Genomic DNA, 19426 nt, shown 5'->3' with positions numbered 1-19426 from the left:
TGTCCTGAGCAAGAGGCAGTCTAAAAACCTGCCACAGTATTATTAAACAGACCATGCCAGATTTATGTTTCACACAAGATCTACTGCAAAACTCGAAGCCTAAAGAATGAGCTCAGCCCTTCCCTGTTCCCCAAGAAAAGCAACAAACAACAAAAAAAAAAAGAGTGAAAACTTTTTGAATTAGAAGCTGATGCAAATGATTTATCACAGTTCTCTTGTATCCATAGTCCATAAACTGAAGAGCACCCATGCCTGGTTTTCCTACAGCAGGGTCTGTAGCTTGACTGGTTTGGGACATACTATACTCCTCCAGCCCCTCAACGGCCCTTCACCAGCACAAGGTCACCACTGCCCCAGACCAGCCTGCACTACTGACATAAATACGATGTCCAGTAATCCCCAAGTCACTTCAGCTATCATTCTTATTTGCTTCTCTACCAAAAAACACTGCCAGCAAAATCCTCTTGCTGCATGAATTATGAGCATCAAATAGAAACGGAGCTGTTTCCCAGCAGCTTTCACACATTTCTCGCCCAACAAAGAGTTTCAGCAGAGCACTAACTCACCAGCTGCACAGGAATCAAAAAATATTATCTCGGGGCAAGTGAAAAACATGTTCCTCCTGCAACTTTCCTTTCACTTGCTGACACTGAATCTGATCCCTAGATTTAGCACAAAGCCTTTTTTCTTTGCACCTTTGCAATGTTTCATGCTATCTGGGCTTTGTTTTTAAATACTGTCTTAGAAGTCCTGAAGCTTGTGCCAAACATGAACCCTCCATTTCCAGGGAGGGGATGCAGTTGTTCTACAGTCATCTTTCAAATGCGCAGATGGATCCTGGCTTCTGGAACAAAATTGGAATATATATGACATGGGTGAGATGAGGTTATTTTCCTCACGGTGGAAGGATTTGAACAGTTTTGCAGAAGGAGGATATTTTCAACTCTTGATCTACAGCAAATCCTGCAAATAAAATTAGGAAGTTGTTCTCTCCTTCCTCAGCCCTCCAGTCATACCCCTTTACCACAATTTCTGTGAGTTTAAACACTTGTCTTCCACACACTCACACAGAGTGTTCTCTGAATATCCTCCCACCTTTACCACCAGTAGCCCGTGGCTTTTTAGAAAGGGAACACCCAGCTGCAGCAGTCTGTCTGCCTTTCACTCAAATATTTCAGGTGGCACTTCCTGCTCAACATAACTTGATATCAAACTTTTAGGTTTTAAACAGCCTTTCGAAAAACTGGCTTTAACAATTATCACTTCATAAGGGGCAGTGGGAGTTTGAAGACTAAAATACAGAAGTAATAAAATTGCAGCTTCCCACGCTACACTGGGAAATACATTTTTAATAGAAAAGACATGAGCTAGATGGGAAGTAAAGACAAAACAAATTCATTGTCTATTTAGCATAGCTTTTATTGTTATATCTTCCTTTTCTGCCTAGTTTTATGCTGCAATCTGTCAGTTCTTGACTGCATGCCCAGTGATCAAAGCCCCCCAAAGAAACGGAAGGCATCTTGAGTCATATTAGCAGGGAGCACAATGTTTCATCTAGTTGTGTGTATTTAGACAAGCAAAATCTAAACATGACTTGAGAAGGGTTTTTATCCAAACCAAGTTATCCAAGTTATGCTAAACATTACATGCCAAATAGGAATTTGCTGCTAGAGATAATGAAAAATATTAACAGTGTAATAAAGTAGCAACAAGCAACTTTGGAAAAACAAAACCAAATCAAACCAACCAAACTGGGACTACAACTGTATAGAAGCACATCTGAGCCCCTCACAGGAGGCAATTGATCACGTCTGAAACCAGAAGTGGCTACGTACCAGAGATAAGTACAGAAGAATTCCTACAAGTAGTCTATTAAGTGTTCAGATGTCCTTTGAGATGGGAGACTCTTGACAGAAGAGACTAATTAAACTCTCACTTCACTTGACCTTGGCTATCAGCAATGCTATCAAGATGCTTCCCTTCTGATAAAACCAAGGGCACACTTGTAGTTCCCCGCCAGGATCCTGCAGATCAGTTTGATGTGCATCCACCTCAACTTCTGAACTTTTCTTCTATCACCTCCTCAAGCAGAGTTTTATTTTTGGGAGGCAATCACCCATTGGATGCCACTTGCTGCAACTATTTGTAGCAACCACCTCGGAGCGTAATTCAGCCTGCAGCATGCGGGAGTGCATGGGTGCTATAGAAGACCATAAGCTAACAAGAGGTGTCAAATCTCAAGGATTCATGAATGTGAGCTCTGACAAGTGTTAGAACTGAGATTATTCTGGAATTAGCCTTCTGTAACTTGAAAGACTGGTTAAACACAGTAACAATTAAATGCTTGTATCAAATATACTCTGAGGGAACAGATTACTGAATAGTACTATGCACTTTTTTTAAACCAGCAAAAAAGGCATTCAATTTCTCTGGCCAAAATTAAATGTAGAGGGTGATTTCTCATGCTAAGTAGTGCACCAGACTTTAGGTCTTGAAAACGCTGGTATAAATTGATGTTGGAATAGCAAGCCATTTTTTTTCCTTAGCATTTAGCATTTTCTTGGCATTTCCTTAGCATTAGCAGCCTTCCAATATCTCAAGGGGGCCTACAAGGATGCTGGAGAAGGGACTCTTCATCATGGACTGTAGTGATAAGACAAGGGGCAATGGGTTCAAACTGAAACAAGGGAAGTTCAGATTAGATATAAGGAAGAAGTTCTTTACTGTGAGGGTGGTGAGGCACTGGAACAGGTTGCCCAAAGAAGTAGTAAATACCCCATCCCTGGCAGTGTTCAAGGCCAGGTTGGAAAGAGCCTTGGGCGACATGGTCTAGGGTGAGGCGTGCCTGCCCGTGGCAGGGGGGTTGGAACTGGATGATTTTAAGGTCCTTTCCAACCTAAGCCATTCTATGATTCTGTGATTCTATTTTTTCCTGAAATGCTGGCTCAATACCATTTGGCATACTTTCAATCACTGATCTAAAAATTAAGTGCCTTGTTCTCTTTTATGTTTCTAGCATAAGGAGGCCTTGATGTAATGCATGAGCAGGCATTAACTATTTATTCACTGTAAGATGTGAAATGCAAGGGACACCAGAACCTAAGAACATAGAGGCACTTACCGCCCACTTTTCATCATGACTGTCAGGTCCCTACAACTCTACCGATCTGTTATGCAGCCATGCCACGGAGGGGCTACAGCAACTCAGAAAAAACCCCAGTGCCTACACAAACTCTAATTATTTTGACTTTCCCCCCTTTTAGCATTTCAGCATGTCTAAAGTTTCCCACTGTTATGAAAGCAGTGGATGAAATGCACTCACTACAGGATTTCATGCAAGATTAAATATACAGATATTAATCTTTCAAAGGACTTGAAAAAATAAGTCTCGGCAGCACAAGCTTCTGCTTTTAATGCATCTTAATTATTTAGGCAATGTGCTAGCAAAACACATCATGGGCTGCAGCACCCAGCCCAAGTCAAAACAGCAACGTGGCTAGAACTTCCCAGAGAAAGCCAGCAGGGGCTGTGGTCAGCGTACATCTGGAGACAGTTGTTTCAGGCCACCTCATCTTGACAATAGGTGATTTCCCCACAAAGAAAGAACACTCTCAACTAGATCATCACATGCCCTAGAGCTGACTCTTAACTCAGCTTAAGTCTGTGCAAGTCAAGCAGCTGAAACAGGTAAATGACTACAAGCACAACATCACTTTCTGTGGAGGACAGACGGACACTAACACACACTCAGTGCTTGATCTCTAGCTGAACTGGAAAGAAGTATCTTAATAGAGAGTTATATCAGAGGAGAGCCAGGCCTTCTCAGATGATGTTTTTGGGTTAGCTCTGCCTTACTTTCAGAAATGCAGAGTTTTATGGCTACTGACACATCTTACTGCTACAATACTACTAAAGATCCTGGTTATTTTCTATGTAGCTCTGCTTATTTGATTAAAATAAAGGTGTATGATACCAGACCACTGTATCTGTAGTATTCCTACAGAATTATTGGAAAGCAATGTGTGCCATTCTCCTTCATGCCAGACACACCATGGAGATCACATCTATACTGGAAACTTCCCTCTGTCCTGCCTCTGCAGGAAGATCTACTGCCAAGACCTCTCTTTTCATCTTAGCATCTTGATAGCTTGGGAAGGCTTCTCTCAAGCTGCCACACAGTCACAGCCTGACGGGCTGCGGGGGAAGCTGCCCCTCCATTTGGGACACTGCTGCTCGCAGCACCAGTATCGCTGACGGAGTCTCACTCAGCAGCGGCTGCTGAGGTCACTGCTCTTCTCTAGCAAGAACGGCCATAGTTTTATTACTCAACTATCTCTTGTTTCAGGCTATGTTTGCACCCATAATGTTTGATCCTGCTGGTTCAGCAAGAACTCAAGTATACTTTCAGTAGCTAATTCCTATGACCAGCTAAGAGGTGTCTGCTGTTTGCTTTCTCACCCTCCCCATGGTCTGGAGGTTTCCCCCCATTTCTTGACAGCCTGTAAGAGCCAGGGGGAAGCTTTGCTGCTGGGAAGATATCGGAAAATTCCCCAATACAGGAACCAATTTTAGAGGATTATAGCAAACATCCAGATCTGCCTGGCTACTCTGGCTATCTAGACATAACTACACAGCAATTATGCAGAGTGGTTACCCACAGAGCAGAGGAGGTTGCGCAACTGCAGGAAGACCATAGCCTGCACCAATAACGCTGGCATCCCTGAGCTGCTCTTAGCCAAGAATTGCACTTTAGTAATCTTTACTGTAATCCTTGAAAGGCTCAAGAAAGTTTTGGTGTTAGGGCCAGCACAACCGTATAACATCTGCACACTGTTATTACTCTAAGCATTGTACAGAAGTTATACTACGGAAGAAAACTCATCCAAAGCTCTACTCATTGATGTAAGTGGTCATTTAAAAAAAGAAATAATTGAAAGAGCAATGCATTTTAATCTTCCAAGCTCCAAGATCAGATTTCCTTTTTTAGCCTTAGTATCAATTATGAGTATGAATAACATTATTCACTCACAGAATCATCTCAAGTAGTGTACACGCTTAATCTAAACGAAAGAAATGACAAGTTGTGTCAGTTTTATTCTGCAGCACTGAACTTCAAGGAGTCCAAATCTTAAAAATCCTTTGGGGATTTAGAAAGTGGCTGGCTAATCCTGGATCCACAAAGACAAGTTATCTCACTGAGGGTTTTTTTCAGCAACTGAATTAGAAACCAAACTAAAAGGTCAGCCTGTCTGGACAAGCAAAATAAAAAAGAGCAAAAAAGGAGCATCACTTGCTTATAAAAAACACTTGCTTGCCAGAGATTTGATTAAGGAAAAACACAGTAGAGGTTTTTAGCCATTCTTTAAGTGATTATGCTTTTAATTTTCTTAAGTGAGAGTACCAAAATACCTCTGGATATGCTAAAATAAATCATATCATTGGGCTTTGAAGATCTGGCAGCTGCACAATTCAGCTGTAAAGTATACAGCTGACCAATGTGGGTTTTCAATCTTTTTTTAAGAAAAGCAATCTGTCAGAAAATGCTGATTCCTTTAAACCAAATAAAATTCTCTATCAATCTGAGAGGTTTAACTGAGCTCTTCTAGGAAGGGTACGTGGGTCTGTAATGGAGCTTCCTTCCAATCTGACATACCCTGTCCTCCTCTCTCCCTTGCTCCTAAGGGCTTTACTCACTTAAGGATTAACAATTTATTTATTCAGGATTACTTATCCTGAATAAAACACTACTTTTTCTACTGAGAAAGTAGAACTTTGCTCCTCCACAGTACATCATTTCAGACACTTGTCCAGATGAGACCCAGCCCATTGGAAAGTATTCATAGAGGCTTGATGAAGACTTCATCCCAAGGCTTTTCCCTTATGGTCCAAAGACTCCATCCTCCACAAGGCAATCCAGAGCAGACCCATTAGGCTCCTGATGCAAAGGGTCCCCAAAAGGAGCACTTTTTGCTACAGATGAGAAAAAACCTGCACAAGATTGTCATTTTAAGTTACATTACCCTTTACAAACATTTGTGCTGACAGATGAGTTGCAAGAAGATTTTAGAAGCATTTCAAATAGATCTTGTCTGAGCAGCAGTGTTCTTTCTTTAAGGAAGATGTTGTGCCAAGAACACGCCCAGCCTTGAAAACAGATCTCAAGGCATAACAAGGCTCAAACAGGTTTTCTAAAGAATTCAGTATGCTCAGAGATTTTTCAAGTGTATCACCTTCAATTATTAATTCCTCTTCCCTTTCTTCCAAAGCAGAAACGCACGTTGCAGCCTGACCTTAAACATACAGTGGTAGAGAAACAAATCCCACGATCAAAGACCTGGGTGAAGTTCTCTTAGTTCACCCACAAAACTTTCAGTCAATGTCTCAGCTGATTAAATGCAACAGTAGGAAAGGGACCTCAAAGATAGTCCGGGATGCGGAATTTACAAGTCCGAATACTCTTATTATGAAGCTGATTCCAGGTTACATTATTTCAGTCTCCATTAAGGGCTATGACCTAAGCAATTCAACACAACAGCAACTCATTTTACTTCCCACTCACTGCAAGTTTCATTTAAAAGCCTTATCTCACAGAAGGCCTGCTATATACAAAAATATAGCAAAAAATGAAAATCTGACAGCAGGTTGTGGCAGTAAGTGCTTTGCAATCAATGTCAGTATATGCCAAAGTGAAAGCAGGTGGTGAGCAATGACCCTGTTACCAAATCGAAGAGAGCAGAAATCTATTCTTTTCCACAGCAGATATAAAAGTCAAGCCACTGAACTGCCTTTTTCAATTTCAACTATTGCTAACAATTTTAAAAACCAAATGTGGTATCTTCCAGGGTTTTTTTTTTTTTGTTGTTGTTATAAAGGGAATTTCGAAACATTTATAAAACCTACATACATGGAGCTTGCTGTAAATCACATTGGTGGTTTGAAGCAGCTATGAATCTGATGAGGTTTGCAGTAAGGTTCAGAGTGTCTTCATCATGCAAATGTTACAGAAGATTCGAGACCTCTTAACAAACAATAAAAGAGATGAGCAAGCTGTTCCTCAGCTTATTTTTAAAACGACTGTATGTTTGATTACAAAGTCACAAAATGAACCATTTTCCTTCATAAAGATGTCACAAATTAAAAGTATTTGCTGGGAAGAACATACTAAATATGCTGAAAGGGTAATGCTTAGAAGAAACACAAACAATTAGCAGGGCTTTAAAAATTCTTGGCAGATGGCTGAAGGAAAAAAAATCGGAAATCCATTTAAGGGATATGAATGTTATGAATCAAGGCAGGTGACATTTAAAACCAATGAATAAAACATCACAAAAACCTGTCTCTTTGTATAAATCATACTTCACAGTGGAAATTACGTCTAGGTACTAGACTAGGAAGTAACTAGATGTTACTTCCAAGATCTTCCTCAATTAGCAGGAGATACCATGGGGGTACGATTTCAGGTTTGAAAATGGTCTATTCTGAACTGCCTTCTGTTGTCAGAAAAAAAAAGTCTTTTTATTTGAGTGTGGTTTTGCCCCCTTCACCTTCCATGGTCTTAATGCTCTCTCATTGAAAGAAAGCTTTATTTTAGATTCAGCACAGCACAAACAAGTATCTCCTCACATATACTTGCTTCCCAACTAAGAATCTGCCCTAGTTCCATAGGACCTAAGACAAGGCTATCTATCAGCCATCCCAGATCTGGCTTTATCTCTCAAACTGATGAATGCCCTGGCAAATAAGTTCACTTTATGATCAAAGTAAAACTATTGGAAGAAATCAGTGCCTGAGAAGTAATTTTTAGTCCAGCCACTGCTGGGAAAAAGGAGAGTTCATGATAGATGAAGGGAAGAAACTTTTGGACACAGAAATCCCTGAAGATTCAGTCAAAGTTTTTGGCTCAGTCTGATAAAAAATGTTATTGAAAAAAGCTCTACTTTAACCAAACATTTTTTTCCTTCTATGCAAAACTATGCATATTGAAATACATTTTTGGAACAATCATTCTTCTTTCATCACACAAGGGTCAGAGCAACTTGCTCTCTTAGAAAATAAAGAATGTATTCCAAGTTTCATAAATTCAACAGAAGTCTCAAGATTATCTGATCTTCAAACAATCCCATTTAAATGACTGGCAAATGTGCACACTCTAATAAAGCTTTTTTTGCTCCTATCCATACAGAGAGACTTTCTGGAGTCTTAGTAACCAGCTCAGATTACTCACTTGTGTAATTTGGACGGGAGAAAGGAGGAACAGAAAGATTAGTGTAGAGGCCTTCATCTGACACCTTTACCAAGCTGCTTAAAGACAGAAGTAAAAAGAAGATAAAGCTCAGAGGATCACACTAGAATCAGAAAACACTATAAAATGATGAACTATAAAAAGTCACACAACAGCAGCTTACTCATGTAATGCAAGTACTTTTCTTCTAGCATCTGCCTTATCCATGTATCCTCAGCATGCCTTTCCTCCTACTGCTAAAAAAGACCCAAAGACCAGTTCCAACAGAACGAGAGCCAATTATTTAGTCTGTCATCATTTCCAAAGCCTGCAACTATACAGAAAATATTCCCAGGTTTCTAATCGATTCAACTTTTACAAGGACAAAAGCTAGTAAAGCTATAAAGCATCAATATTAGATTGCTAATAAATGCTATCCAAATGAATGGTCAGAGAAACCAAAGACACTGAATGTTCCAGGTACTGGTAGACAACAAGCTGTTCACAAGACAAACGACACCTTCACAGACAGAATACAATAAATTAGACACCCTGGTCATTGTAAAGCAGAATGTGTTTACTGTTATTGATAAGCAATAAATCACCTGCCCTCTAACAGTTCATCCCCATACATCATTTCTAATGAAGGAAACGGATGGTTCCAGTACGCAGCTATTCTTCACCACAGTCCTGAGCTGGGAGAAGAAACACACTGTGACACCTGTATTGAACTGTAGTTGTTCTATAGTGGTGTAGGGGAAGCAGCAGCGTGATGGAAGCGACTTAACGCTGTGCATCATGATACCAGCCACAACTTCTGCAGACTCATGCCAGGGCTGAGCAGTGTATGGAGCATCAATCACTGCATCAAGTCCCTGCACTGCACTGGCTTGGACTCCAGCCTGCAGGGATCTGTTGGGGCTGGCATTCTTACTGCCTGGACCACACCTGATCTGCAGAAGGAGACTCTAATTTGCAGGCACTGTTAGGCTGGTGGCTACCACCAGACTCACAAATACAATATGATCCTAATGTGATTTGACTTCCTTTGAAAGAATTAAGCTTTCCATAATCTTTGCAGTAAGAACTTCAATCTCTTGCTATCACACCAATACCCAATTTCTCTAACTAGGAGAAGGATTCACATTCAGGATTTCACTGCAAACCAGCAGCCATTTGCTCAACTGAACAAGCTGAAGACACCATTAGACTAACACACTTTCCTTCTCTGGAGGATGGTAAAGATACCAGAAGTGTTTTTACTTATTTATCTATTTTAAAATCTTTGTTTCCAATGTAATGTTTCAAACTACTAGGTAAAAGCATAGAAGTAATGTTAATAAAAACCAGTATATCCCAGATGGGAGCAGGATAATGAAACATTGACTCAGTAAACAGAAAATTCTATTTATCTTTACTACTTCAAGAAAAAGAATTATACCTCCACTCAGGTTAGAGGAAGGCTTGCTTTCATTTACATTATACTTGTAAAAAAGCAGTAGCTGTTAAAAGCTCTGGCTACAAGCTGCTTACAGACAGGCACACAAAAAATATCGTGTTTTCCTATCAAGTAAGTATAAATGGACACAGAGTTATTCAAAGTTATTTAAAAGAGGCTGCAGTTGCAATACCAACTCTTGCAGTACGGATAAGTCAAGAACTCTAAAAGATGTGAATATACTTTAAGAAGCTGAACTTTATTAAAATTTAAGTGTTTTCTTGATGTTTGCTTCAACAGTTTGCCAGTCTATTGCTTTTGTCTCTTATTTGAGCTAATTGCAGTTGCATTTTGAAATATGCTTCTACTGCTCCCCCGTCCCCCTGGCTGGTGAACCATCCAACTCGTACAGCTTCTTGTTCCAAGGAGCCCCTGGCAGGGCTCTGTGTAAAGAAGAGGAACGCTGTCTGGAGCAAGAGCTCCTAAGCAAACCCAAAGACCACAGTAAGCAGTCTACAGACACTTTGGAAACAAAAATGCCTCATTTCAAACCCAATCAATTTTAAGGAGTACAATCTGTGGGGAGGTCAGCAAGCTGGGGCCCACACACTTTGGAAGCAGCAGGCTAGAAAACCGGTTATTGGAAAGAGATCTGTAGCTGTGGGATCAAACCCAGCCCTTCCTCCTGCTCCTGGAACTCAGCAAAGTCCTTCCTCTGCCCATCTCTGGCAGATAGTGAGGTGGAGACAAAAACTGTTGCTCGTACGTGAGGGCTCTAACTGTGCAGCCCTGGCGAAAGTGGCAGCAGATCAGCACCTGCATTCTTCTCCCCAGTTAGAGACAATTAACACCTCCTGCTCATCTTCCTTCTTTTGCTCTGCAAAAATCTCGGAGGCAACAGCTCTACTGCCTGCAGGACGCTCTTCCCCAGCAGTAGAGAAACAGATGACACTGTGCACTGAAAAGTGTTAAAGTCTGTTTTGGAACTGGGGGAAATCACACCAATCTTTCCTGTCCAAAGAAATTCCCATCAGCAGCCAACGAGACACTTCTCAAAGGGAGCTAAAAAGATGAGCTAGTGCAGAGAATAGCACTTGGCACATGGAAACACAAGACCTGAAATACAGGTTCGCTTGCAGCACCACTGAAGCGTGGTGAACCTGTGAACAAAGTCCATGACAACTGCCATCTCCTGCAGTCCTCCACAGAAAGCTGAGAAATTTGCCCTGTCTACTCCTTCTGCAAACCTTGACACTCTCAAGAATATATGTTGTAAGGAAAAAAGGTCCTGCTCCAAAGTTCTACTTCAACCTGTGAAGGCAGACCCTCTTCACTGAGCCAAGGAGAGAGAAGGAAAGACCCACACTACTGGCTGTTGATAACTGTAGGAAAAAGGAAAGATCTCATTTACCAAGACTTAGCAGATACAAGCAAATCAAGGTCTTCCCAAAGGAAGCAGGGTACTTCTTAGGAAAGAGATATAAACCTTGTTTCTGAATGTCAGGTTCCTCCCCAGAGCTGCAGCAGCAGGATGGAGACTGCCAGTGCAGAAAACGACTGCTGCTGGTTGCAGTTCTCCACTGCAGGTGAGTGGCAATTCCTCCCTTCAAAAGCTCAGCTGTCACCTGGTGTTCTTCCAGTGAAGCACAGATAGCAAGAGCAGCTAAAGACAATGTAAAAGTGTCTGTACCAATTAAGCTCTTGACAGGCTGCGTTGCACGGGCCAGGAAGGGTTGGCACATACGCAAGTATTGGAATCAAAAAAGCCTTGGAGCAAACAGCTTCAACTCCTTGTGTAAAGCCTGCAGAATGACTTGATGTCCTGCAGTACTCCTGTTCTAGTGTCTGTTACAAATTAGGTCCTATTTGACTCTACATCCAAAACAAGCCCCTAGGATACTTAACTTGCATAGATTCACTGATACATGAAAAATTATGAATTAGAGTTACAGCAAAACCTAAGCTCAACACTAAATGTATTAAAAAACTAGCAGCTGCATCATGATAGCAAAATTCAAACTTGACAGGGGCTCTACTGCCACTCATTTTTGTCACATGCGATACCGCATGCATGAAACTAAACTGAGGTTTCAGTATTTTCATAGCTACCATAAGCCATGAATGGCTGGAACCTGCTAATTTGCTAACAAAATAGTCTTTCAGTAAAATGATTAGTGATATAATACCCAACATTCTGGATGATCCACAAATATGTGCTACAATAGGTTTGGCAAGACTAAAGGCCTTTCAAGCAGGGCCAGAAGAAAAGAAGTGATCCCACTTTAGCCACAAGTGATATTAGAATCTGCTCAGAGCACTTAAAAGGCTTTTAAAATAGGAATAAGAAAAGGGTTTATTGTGTCTAAGGGCACGAAACACTGCACAATTAATTTTGCTGTATATTACAGTAGTACTGAAAGATTAAAGTGAAAAAATGCATGACATTGTCTAAACAAATCTTCTGGCATTATTAATATAAGTCTGTGCAACAGTATGTGACTAATGTTCACTGGCAAAATTAAATTCAGCTACAAAAATTCTGAGATCTGATTATGGCAATTAGAAATTATACATACAGTGCAGCCTGCCCATTAACAGTATACCCCTGCAGCATTTTCATATTAAAGTTTGTTATACTCTTCCTAAATGCAAGAATTTTTGACAATAATTAGTATTTTTTTCCCCTCATATTATATAAATCATAATGTTCCTGAAAACATTTTTTGTAATCAAGCAGGGCTTAAATCTTTAGAGATCCCTGTTCATACACGAGTGGGGATAAACATTAACACCATCAGGCATTGACTAATCAGTTAATAATAATTTCTATCTCAGAAATCCAAGGCTGGAAATACACTGCTGGAAATAACACTGGGTTTATGCCACCTCTGACCACAACCAGGGCATAGCCAGAGCGTCACGTCTGGAGGAATGGAGTTCATCACCTTTCAGAACAGGATCTCGGGGGTTTTCAGCTCTGCAGTGGATGGGGCTGACTCAATCTAACCCTCATCTAACATGACATTGCCATTGTGATATAAATAGTGTCTTATTTGCCTGCTTCAGAGAAACAATGTTAGTCAAGAAAAGGTCAAATGGTTTTCCCACAGGGGAAGAGAGCAAAAATCTTTTGTAATTTAATATTGTCCTTTTTTTTTGGAAGACAGGAGACTCCAGGTGCTAGTCACATTGGAGGGAGAGGAATACAGAAGAGAATACAGAATACAGAAGGCATATTTATCTAGTCTGCAGTAGAACAAAGCAATAATATTTCAGTCATTTCTTTTGGCCTGGGAGGAACTAGTATTCACCAAGCATCTCACTGATCTCACCTCTGCTTGGAATCCTGCAAATCCTACAAAGTCTGATCAAACCTGCTCACTGTGACAATGCAGAAGTTATAGCTGCAGGCGTACGAAGGACACATGTACTTGATGCACCTAACAAATGTAATTTTTAGTTATTCCACAATGCTTATTTCATTGAGGCTTTCAATTAATAAAGCATTAGTAAACATGACTTTTACCCAGAGCTAGCCACCAAATAGATACATTTTTAGCCAAAGGGGAAAAATACCCAGTTTTAAGTCTGAATACACAACGTGAAGTTACTGCTACTAATCCTCAGATAAGGGCTATACAAATACCCACATGTATTTATTAAGGTTGCTTTCAAACGTTTTTCTTGTCCTACAGAAAAGAAAGTAGCTCTGTTACTAAATTTGCATGCAAGACAGGCTGGGATACTCATACACAGTTGAACTGGCGTAATAAATACAGCTGGGAAGTGAAATTTCTACAAATTACAAAATGAAGGTGACCCAAAGCCTGATTTATTGCTGGCTTTTATTGCTTGTTTTTATTGCTTCCAGTGCACTGGTAATCTATGCACAGGGCAATACTTCAGTACCAATGGAAATCAGAAAACAAGGTCACGTGCATGTCAAACAGTTGTTTCACACATTCTAAAACTACGTGTAAGCCCCATTTGCTAGAATGGCACTGACCTTTCCTGTGTCATCCCCACTGCTTGTGCTGCTCACTGGGTGCAGCCTGGACCTACAGCTCATAGTATGGAGGGTGGAATACATCATACTCAGTGGAAATAAGGGTAATTGGTAAACTTGTTATCAACCAAATTAGGAAGTAAAATAATTACAGCAAATTTCCCCTTGGGCCATCTTCTGCAGACTACAAAGGACTTCTAAGATACTCCAAACTAGTCCATCTTTCCTGGGAAACATCACACATTGAAAAGATAATTGTTTATCATTAAATTAAGTTACAGCATGTAAGGTGAATGAGATAAATGAAGTACCTGACTTGACTGGAATTGTGTGTTTGGCCCAGACCCTATGATACACCGTCAGCTTGCAGGTTATGTATGCAAAACATGTTTATGCAGAGACTTTAAGCCTTCAGGCTAAAGATACATAGAGCGAAGTGCTATGTCTTGGTTTCGACTGGGGCAGTTAATTTTCTTCCTAGTGGCTGATACAGTGCTGTGGTTTGGATTTAGTGTTAGAATAATGTTGATAACACAGCAATGTTTTAGTTGTTGCTAAGTAGTGCTTACTCTAAATCAAGGACTTTTCAGTTTCCCATGCTCTGCCAGTGAGGAGGGGTACAAGAAGCTGGAAGGGAGCACAGCCAGGACAGCTGACCCCAACTAGCCGCAGGAATATTCCATACCACAGCACGTCATGGTTAGTATAGAAGCAGGAGGATGTTGCCAGGAGCCACTCATCACTGCTCGGGAATGGGATGGGCATCAGTCAGCATGTCGTGAACAACTGTGTTGTGCATCACTTGTGTTTCCTGAATTTTATTCCTCCTTCTCTCTTTTTCCCATGATTACTGCTATTATTTTACTTCATTTCAATTATTAAGCTGTTCTTATCTCAACCGACGGGTTTTACCTCCTTCTGATTCTCCTCCCCATCCTACCTGGGGCAGGAAGGAAGGAGTGAGTGAGTGGCTGTGTGGTATTTAGTTGCTGGCTGGGGTTAAACCACAACAGGCTACAGGAGAGAGAATGCAGCAGGTCCACTCAGCCACCCATCCTTTTCAATCTAAGTAAGAAAATTTGAGATGCGGCAGCACAGACAATAAAACATATGTAACAGCAGTAGTCTATAAAATCTGCACAAAGAGAATGAAAGGCTCCGGCTATTATCCCAGCCTTAAAGTAAAGCATCTCCTTGAGTCGTGACTAGCAGAGGGATTTCGCTTTCCACACTGCTTTGTGAAGGTGGAGTGAATCTCGCCAGCTACTGAATGCAGTGTGACAACCTGAACCACGGGCAACACCAACAGACGCTGTAAAGGTGCACAACACACTTGAACTGCAAAGTGCTTGCAGTGAAGTGTTACTGAAAGAAAACACAGCGGAGGGAGCAGCATTCAGCAGAGCATGAATCTTCCAGCATTCTGAACTCTAAACAGAAATTTTCCATCCTCACAAAAAAGAATTGTATCAAATTTATGAAGAATAAATCTTTCTTTGGACTTCTGAAAAGTTCCTGAAAATTCTGAGCACATAAATCTTAGAAAGACTGAAATTGCGGATCTGAAAGAATGAAGACAAGCTTGATGTTTATATAAGAGAACAAAGCCCAGTGCCAAAGCTGGAGAAAAACATGGAAATTCAATGGTTCTAACACTGTTCTTTGTCAAACACTACACATTCTGGATTTGCATTTTCCAACTGCCATCTGGAATTCTGTTTTTTCGTTTTAAATGCATAAAGGGGAAGTAAAGAAAGATAACTTGTATCCTTATGTCCTCAAGCTTTTTTGTTCTTTTGTTTGCTTTTAAACAAGGCAAGTATACAGATAATGACTGGTTCTGATTAACGAGAAATACCTAAAGAAAATGAGTTTTTCAAAATGCCCCATCCAAAAGCATTAGCAATTAGAATCTCCTCAAGTTTCCATTAGTCTGTCAAAACAAGAAATAATCTTATAGCAGCTCTGACTAAAACTCTTAAAGATTGTCACACTGATTGAATTTCAAAGTATAGACTTACAAATTCGTAGTCTCCATCCTGTGGTACTTTCCAATCAGATGAATTTTTTGTCTGGCCAGACACATTCTTCCCAAAGCTATTGATTTGATTCTCCTTCTCCTTCTGCTCAAAATATTCAAGGAATGATGGTTTGGCTGGCTGCATCGTTTCATCTCTCCCTAGAAATGGTAAAAATAAAATAAAACAAGTGTTTTGAAAAATAAATTTTCGGTTATATATCATGTCCAAAAGTGATTTTCTTTTTTTTAGCACACACTAAATCACGTAGTACTGATAAAGTACTGGCTAAAGTACTATTTTTTCAGCATCTTTTCAATCATAAAACTGGCTGTGCAGTAAGAAAACTGGAAAAAGGAAGCTTAAAGCCCACCACACAATTGATTACAATGCTGGAGGCCTTGGCCTCTGCAATCCATCCATCAAATCACGCTGCCAGGTGACCAAGCTTCATGCACTGAATACTAGAATTAAACTATTACCAACTAGGGAGGCTGGGTTTTTGCATCCCAGCCAGGTTGCATACACTGCAAAATATGCAAAGATCCACAACTAACAAAGCATTATTTTACAAGCAGAAACTCATCTTTATATTTATGAATAGAACAGTACACAAAGCGAGGCTTTCAAAACCATGTCTACCATACAAATACCACATAACTCCCCTTGGGTAGAAGTAGTTCTGCATTTCTTGGGTAGAAAGGCTTAACTAATTTGCAAAGCTTCTGGTTTTCTTTTTATAAGCAGTCAGTTAGCACTCTAAACATGCTTTCTTAGTGAATTACTCAAGTAAGCCAGATATATAGATTAACCATTCAATTCCAGACTGCACTTAAGAAACTCGTGGTAATAAGAAACGGGTAATGGTACAGAGACAGAGAAGTCAAAATAGCTTTGGAAAGCAGCTTCAAGCGCCTAAAAGGGCCGACAAGAAATCTGGAAAGGGACTTTTGACAAGGACGTGTAGGGACAGGACAAGGGAGAATGGCTTTAAACTGACAGAGGGGAGACTGAGATTAGATATTAGGAAGCTCTTCCCTGTGAGGGTGCTGAGGTGCTGGCACAGGGTGCCCAGAGAAGCTGTGGCTGCCCCATCCCTGGCAGTGTTCAAGGCCAGGTTGGACACAGGGGCTTGGAGCAACCTGCTCTAGTGGAAGGTGTCCCTGCCCGTGGCAGGGGGGTGGGGCTGGGTGAGCTTTAAGGTCCCTTCCAACCCAAACCATTCTATGATCTCCAAATATGATTTCTTTACTAGTGCAACTGGTACATCAGACACTGCCCAGACTACTCACACTTAAAACTGGCCTGGCCTGTGTGTTAGAGTGCAGCTAGTATATTTTAAAGAGTCTCAATCTAAATGAAGAGGCAGCCTTGCACAGCCAACATGCTTTTACAGCCTGCACCGCAAGACCATGACAGCTGCAAATGCAGCTAAAATCTACTCACAGCTTAATGCCACTGTGCTGCTCATTATGGTAAAATGCTTCACAAAACCTGAGCATAATGGAAGTAAGCACTGTAACAGTACCTAGTAAAATGTTGTTGTTCTGATAAAACATGGTTCTTTAGACACCGAAGGAGGTTACTCATATTTGAAATGCATGTCCTAGGCAATGCAGAAATCATCATTTTCAGAAAGCAAGATTAGGACTAGAGTTAACAGAAAATGGCATCACAATAGCCTAATTGTGGACTGTGGAAATAAGTTCACTGTCAAATGCCATACATTTGAAATAAATATAGTCTATCAGGCAGGCAATCAACCAAAAGTTTAGAGCTTCAGACAAGCACACAGGGGATGGAGCTGTCCTTTGATGGGCTTGTGGAGTCTGCAAAATGCAGATTCTCCTGCAAGAGTTTGTAGAGAAGGCAGGCTATCACAAGACTGCTTGCTAAGGACATTCAGCAGTGCTTTCTTCTTGAAAAAATATAAGCTGCTCTGAAAACCCATTAAAATTTAATCACTGAGTATTACTCGTGCACATAAAATTGCCATCAAGTGATCCAGAACTTCCCTGACACACTCTCTCAGATCCTCAGACAAGTGTAGGAATTCCTTGGTCAGCTATGAGATACTTTAGGAAGTTATTTGTCTACAGACACATTACAGAACAAATTTCCATGCAGTATAAGAAATCTTGGCAGGATATTTTGGTTGTGATACTGAGAGAAGTGTGGTTCTACACAGCACGAAATGTCATGATGCATTTTGAAAAAGCACTGCATCGTGCTGCCTCTCCAGGGTCAGCTAAAAGCTCAAGCATGAATGAAGTGCTTATACTTTTGCACCATAACAACTGGAGCAAAGACAAATTATTCTACCCCTGACAGTAGTTCTCCTTCTTTTAAAAAACAAAACAAAACCTCTTATCATCCAGAATTAGATCAAGAAAGACACCTTCAAAACAAGCTGCGTGAAGGTCAGTCAGGGAACATGTGTACAAAATGGAGAACAGATTTGCTGTTGGGAATAATTACTGTAACACAATAGCAATCCAATTACTGCTAAGTGATAAAACATTTATTTAGAACGAAGTAAATGCACCCCTTGTATTCTGCTGCAGTCCAGCCTACTTGAAGCAGGAGGCAAATTGCTATGGCCAATCATGGCAATGTTTAACACCAGCAAATGTTGCAGAAATAGAGAAATTCATAACTACCTGGGCTAACCTATACACAGCCAGCCTAGAGCTCAGTAATTCAGGCTTCCTAGGAAAAAAGAAAGAACATCTTTATCAAGTTTGTACTCTGTGTTTCAAAAACAATTGTTTGCAGCAAAGGAGACTGAAAGCGTTTCGCTCCAGTTCTTTTCTAGTTATTTTTTTCTTAAAGACTGTTTGCTCATGCCAGAGCTTAATTCAGTGTCACTTGAAATAACCGTGCTCATTTCCCCCATCTTGTGTTTTACCAACAACTGCAGGATTTGTAAACAACTAGTTACATCTACTGAACAACAACCTACTGTAGCATCACTGAATTATCCTAGAATCATAGAACGGTTTGGGTTGTATTCCTCCCAGGCTACCTGCCCTTGCTTCCACCCTCTGTAGGCTTCCTTTTTGTGTCTGAGTTTGTCCAGGAGCTCCTTATTCATCCAGGCATTTTTGCCTGACTTCCTCTTTGTTGGGATGTATCACTCCTGAGCTTGGAGAAGGCAATGCTTGAATATTAACCAGCTTTCTTGGGCCCCTCTTCCCTTCAGGGCTTTGTCCCATGGTACTCTACCAAGCACATCTCTGAGAAGACTAAAGTCTGCTCTTCTGAAGTCCAGGGCTGCTGCGTACCCTCCATGCCACCCTAAGGATCTCTAACTCCACTCATTTATTCCCCATGCTATATGCATTTGCATATAGGTATTTAAGTTGGACCCTCCATGAAGCTGACTTGCTGCTGGAGTGGCTGGAATTCCTCTGTGCTGCTCTTCAGCTGACCTGCAATCCCCTTCCAGGCTCTGGGCAGCTCTTGCTGGCACTGGCATCAAACTGATAACAGTGAGATGGATTGAGGTTCCTCTCCCCTGGCAACTTGAATTAGTGAAAGGCATAGCCATACCCAAGCTTTATTTAATAAAATCATAGAATCATAGAATCATAGAATAGTTAGGGTTGGAAAGGACCTTAAGATCATCTAGTTCCAACCCTCCTGCCATGGGCAGGGACACCTCACATTAAACCATGTCGCCCAAGGCTCTGTCCAACCTGGCCTTGAACACCGCCAGGGATGGAGCATTCACAACTTCCTTG

The 19426-nt window shown here is 40.9% G+C and overlaps 1 protein-coding gene across 3 annotated transcripts in view; it reads right to left on the bottom strand.

Annotated features, from left to right (window-relative positions):
• STK4 (serine/threonine kinase 4) overlaps nucleotides 1-19426 on the bottom strand; it is a 47460-nt gene that overhangs the window by 7408 nt on the left and 20626 nt on the right. For 2 of the 3 annotated variants that reach the window (XM_030502945.1, XM_030502946.1), the window contains one exon: nucleotides 15687-15844. In XM_030502945.1, the coding sequence (XP_030358805.1) occupies nucleotides 15687-15844 (158 nt within the window). Of the gene's footprint in view, nucleotides 1-566; nucleotides 856-15686; nucleotides 15845-19426 lie in introns of all 3 variants that reach the window. The other variant, XR_003993957.1, reaches the window with a different exon arrangement.

This window comes from Strigops habroptila, chromosome 13 (assembly GCF_004027225.2).
Source record: "Strigops habroptila isolate Jane chromosome 13, bStrHab1.2.pri, whole genome shotgun sequence".
Classification (NCBI taxonomy): domain Eukaryota; kingdom Metazoa; phylum Chordata; class Aves; order Psittaciformes; family Psittacidae; genus Strigops; species Strigops habroptila.
This window is presented reverse-complemented; position numbering and strand designations above follow the sequence as displayed.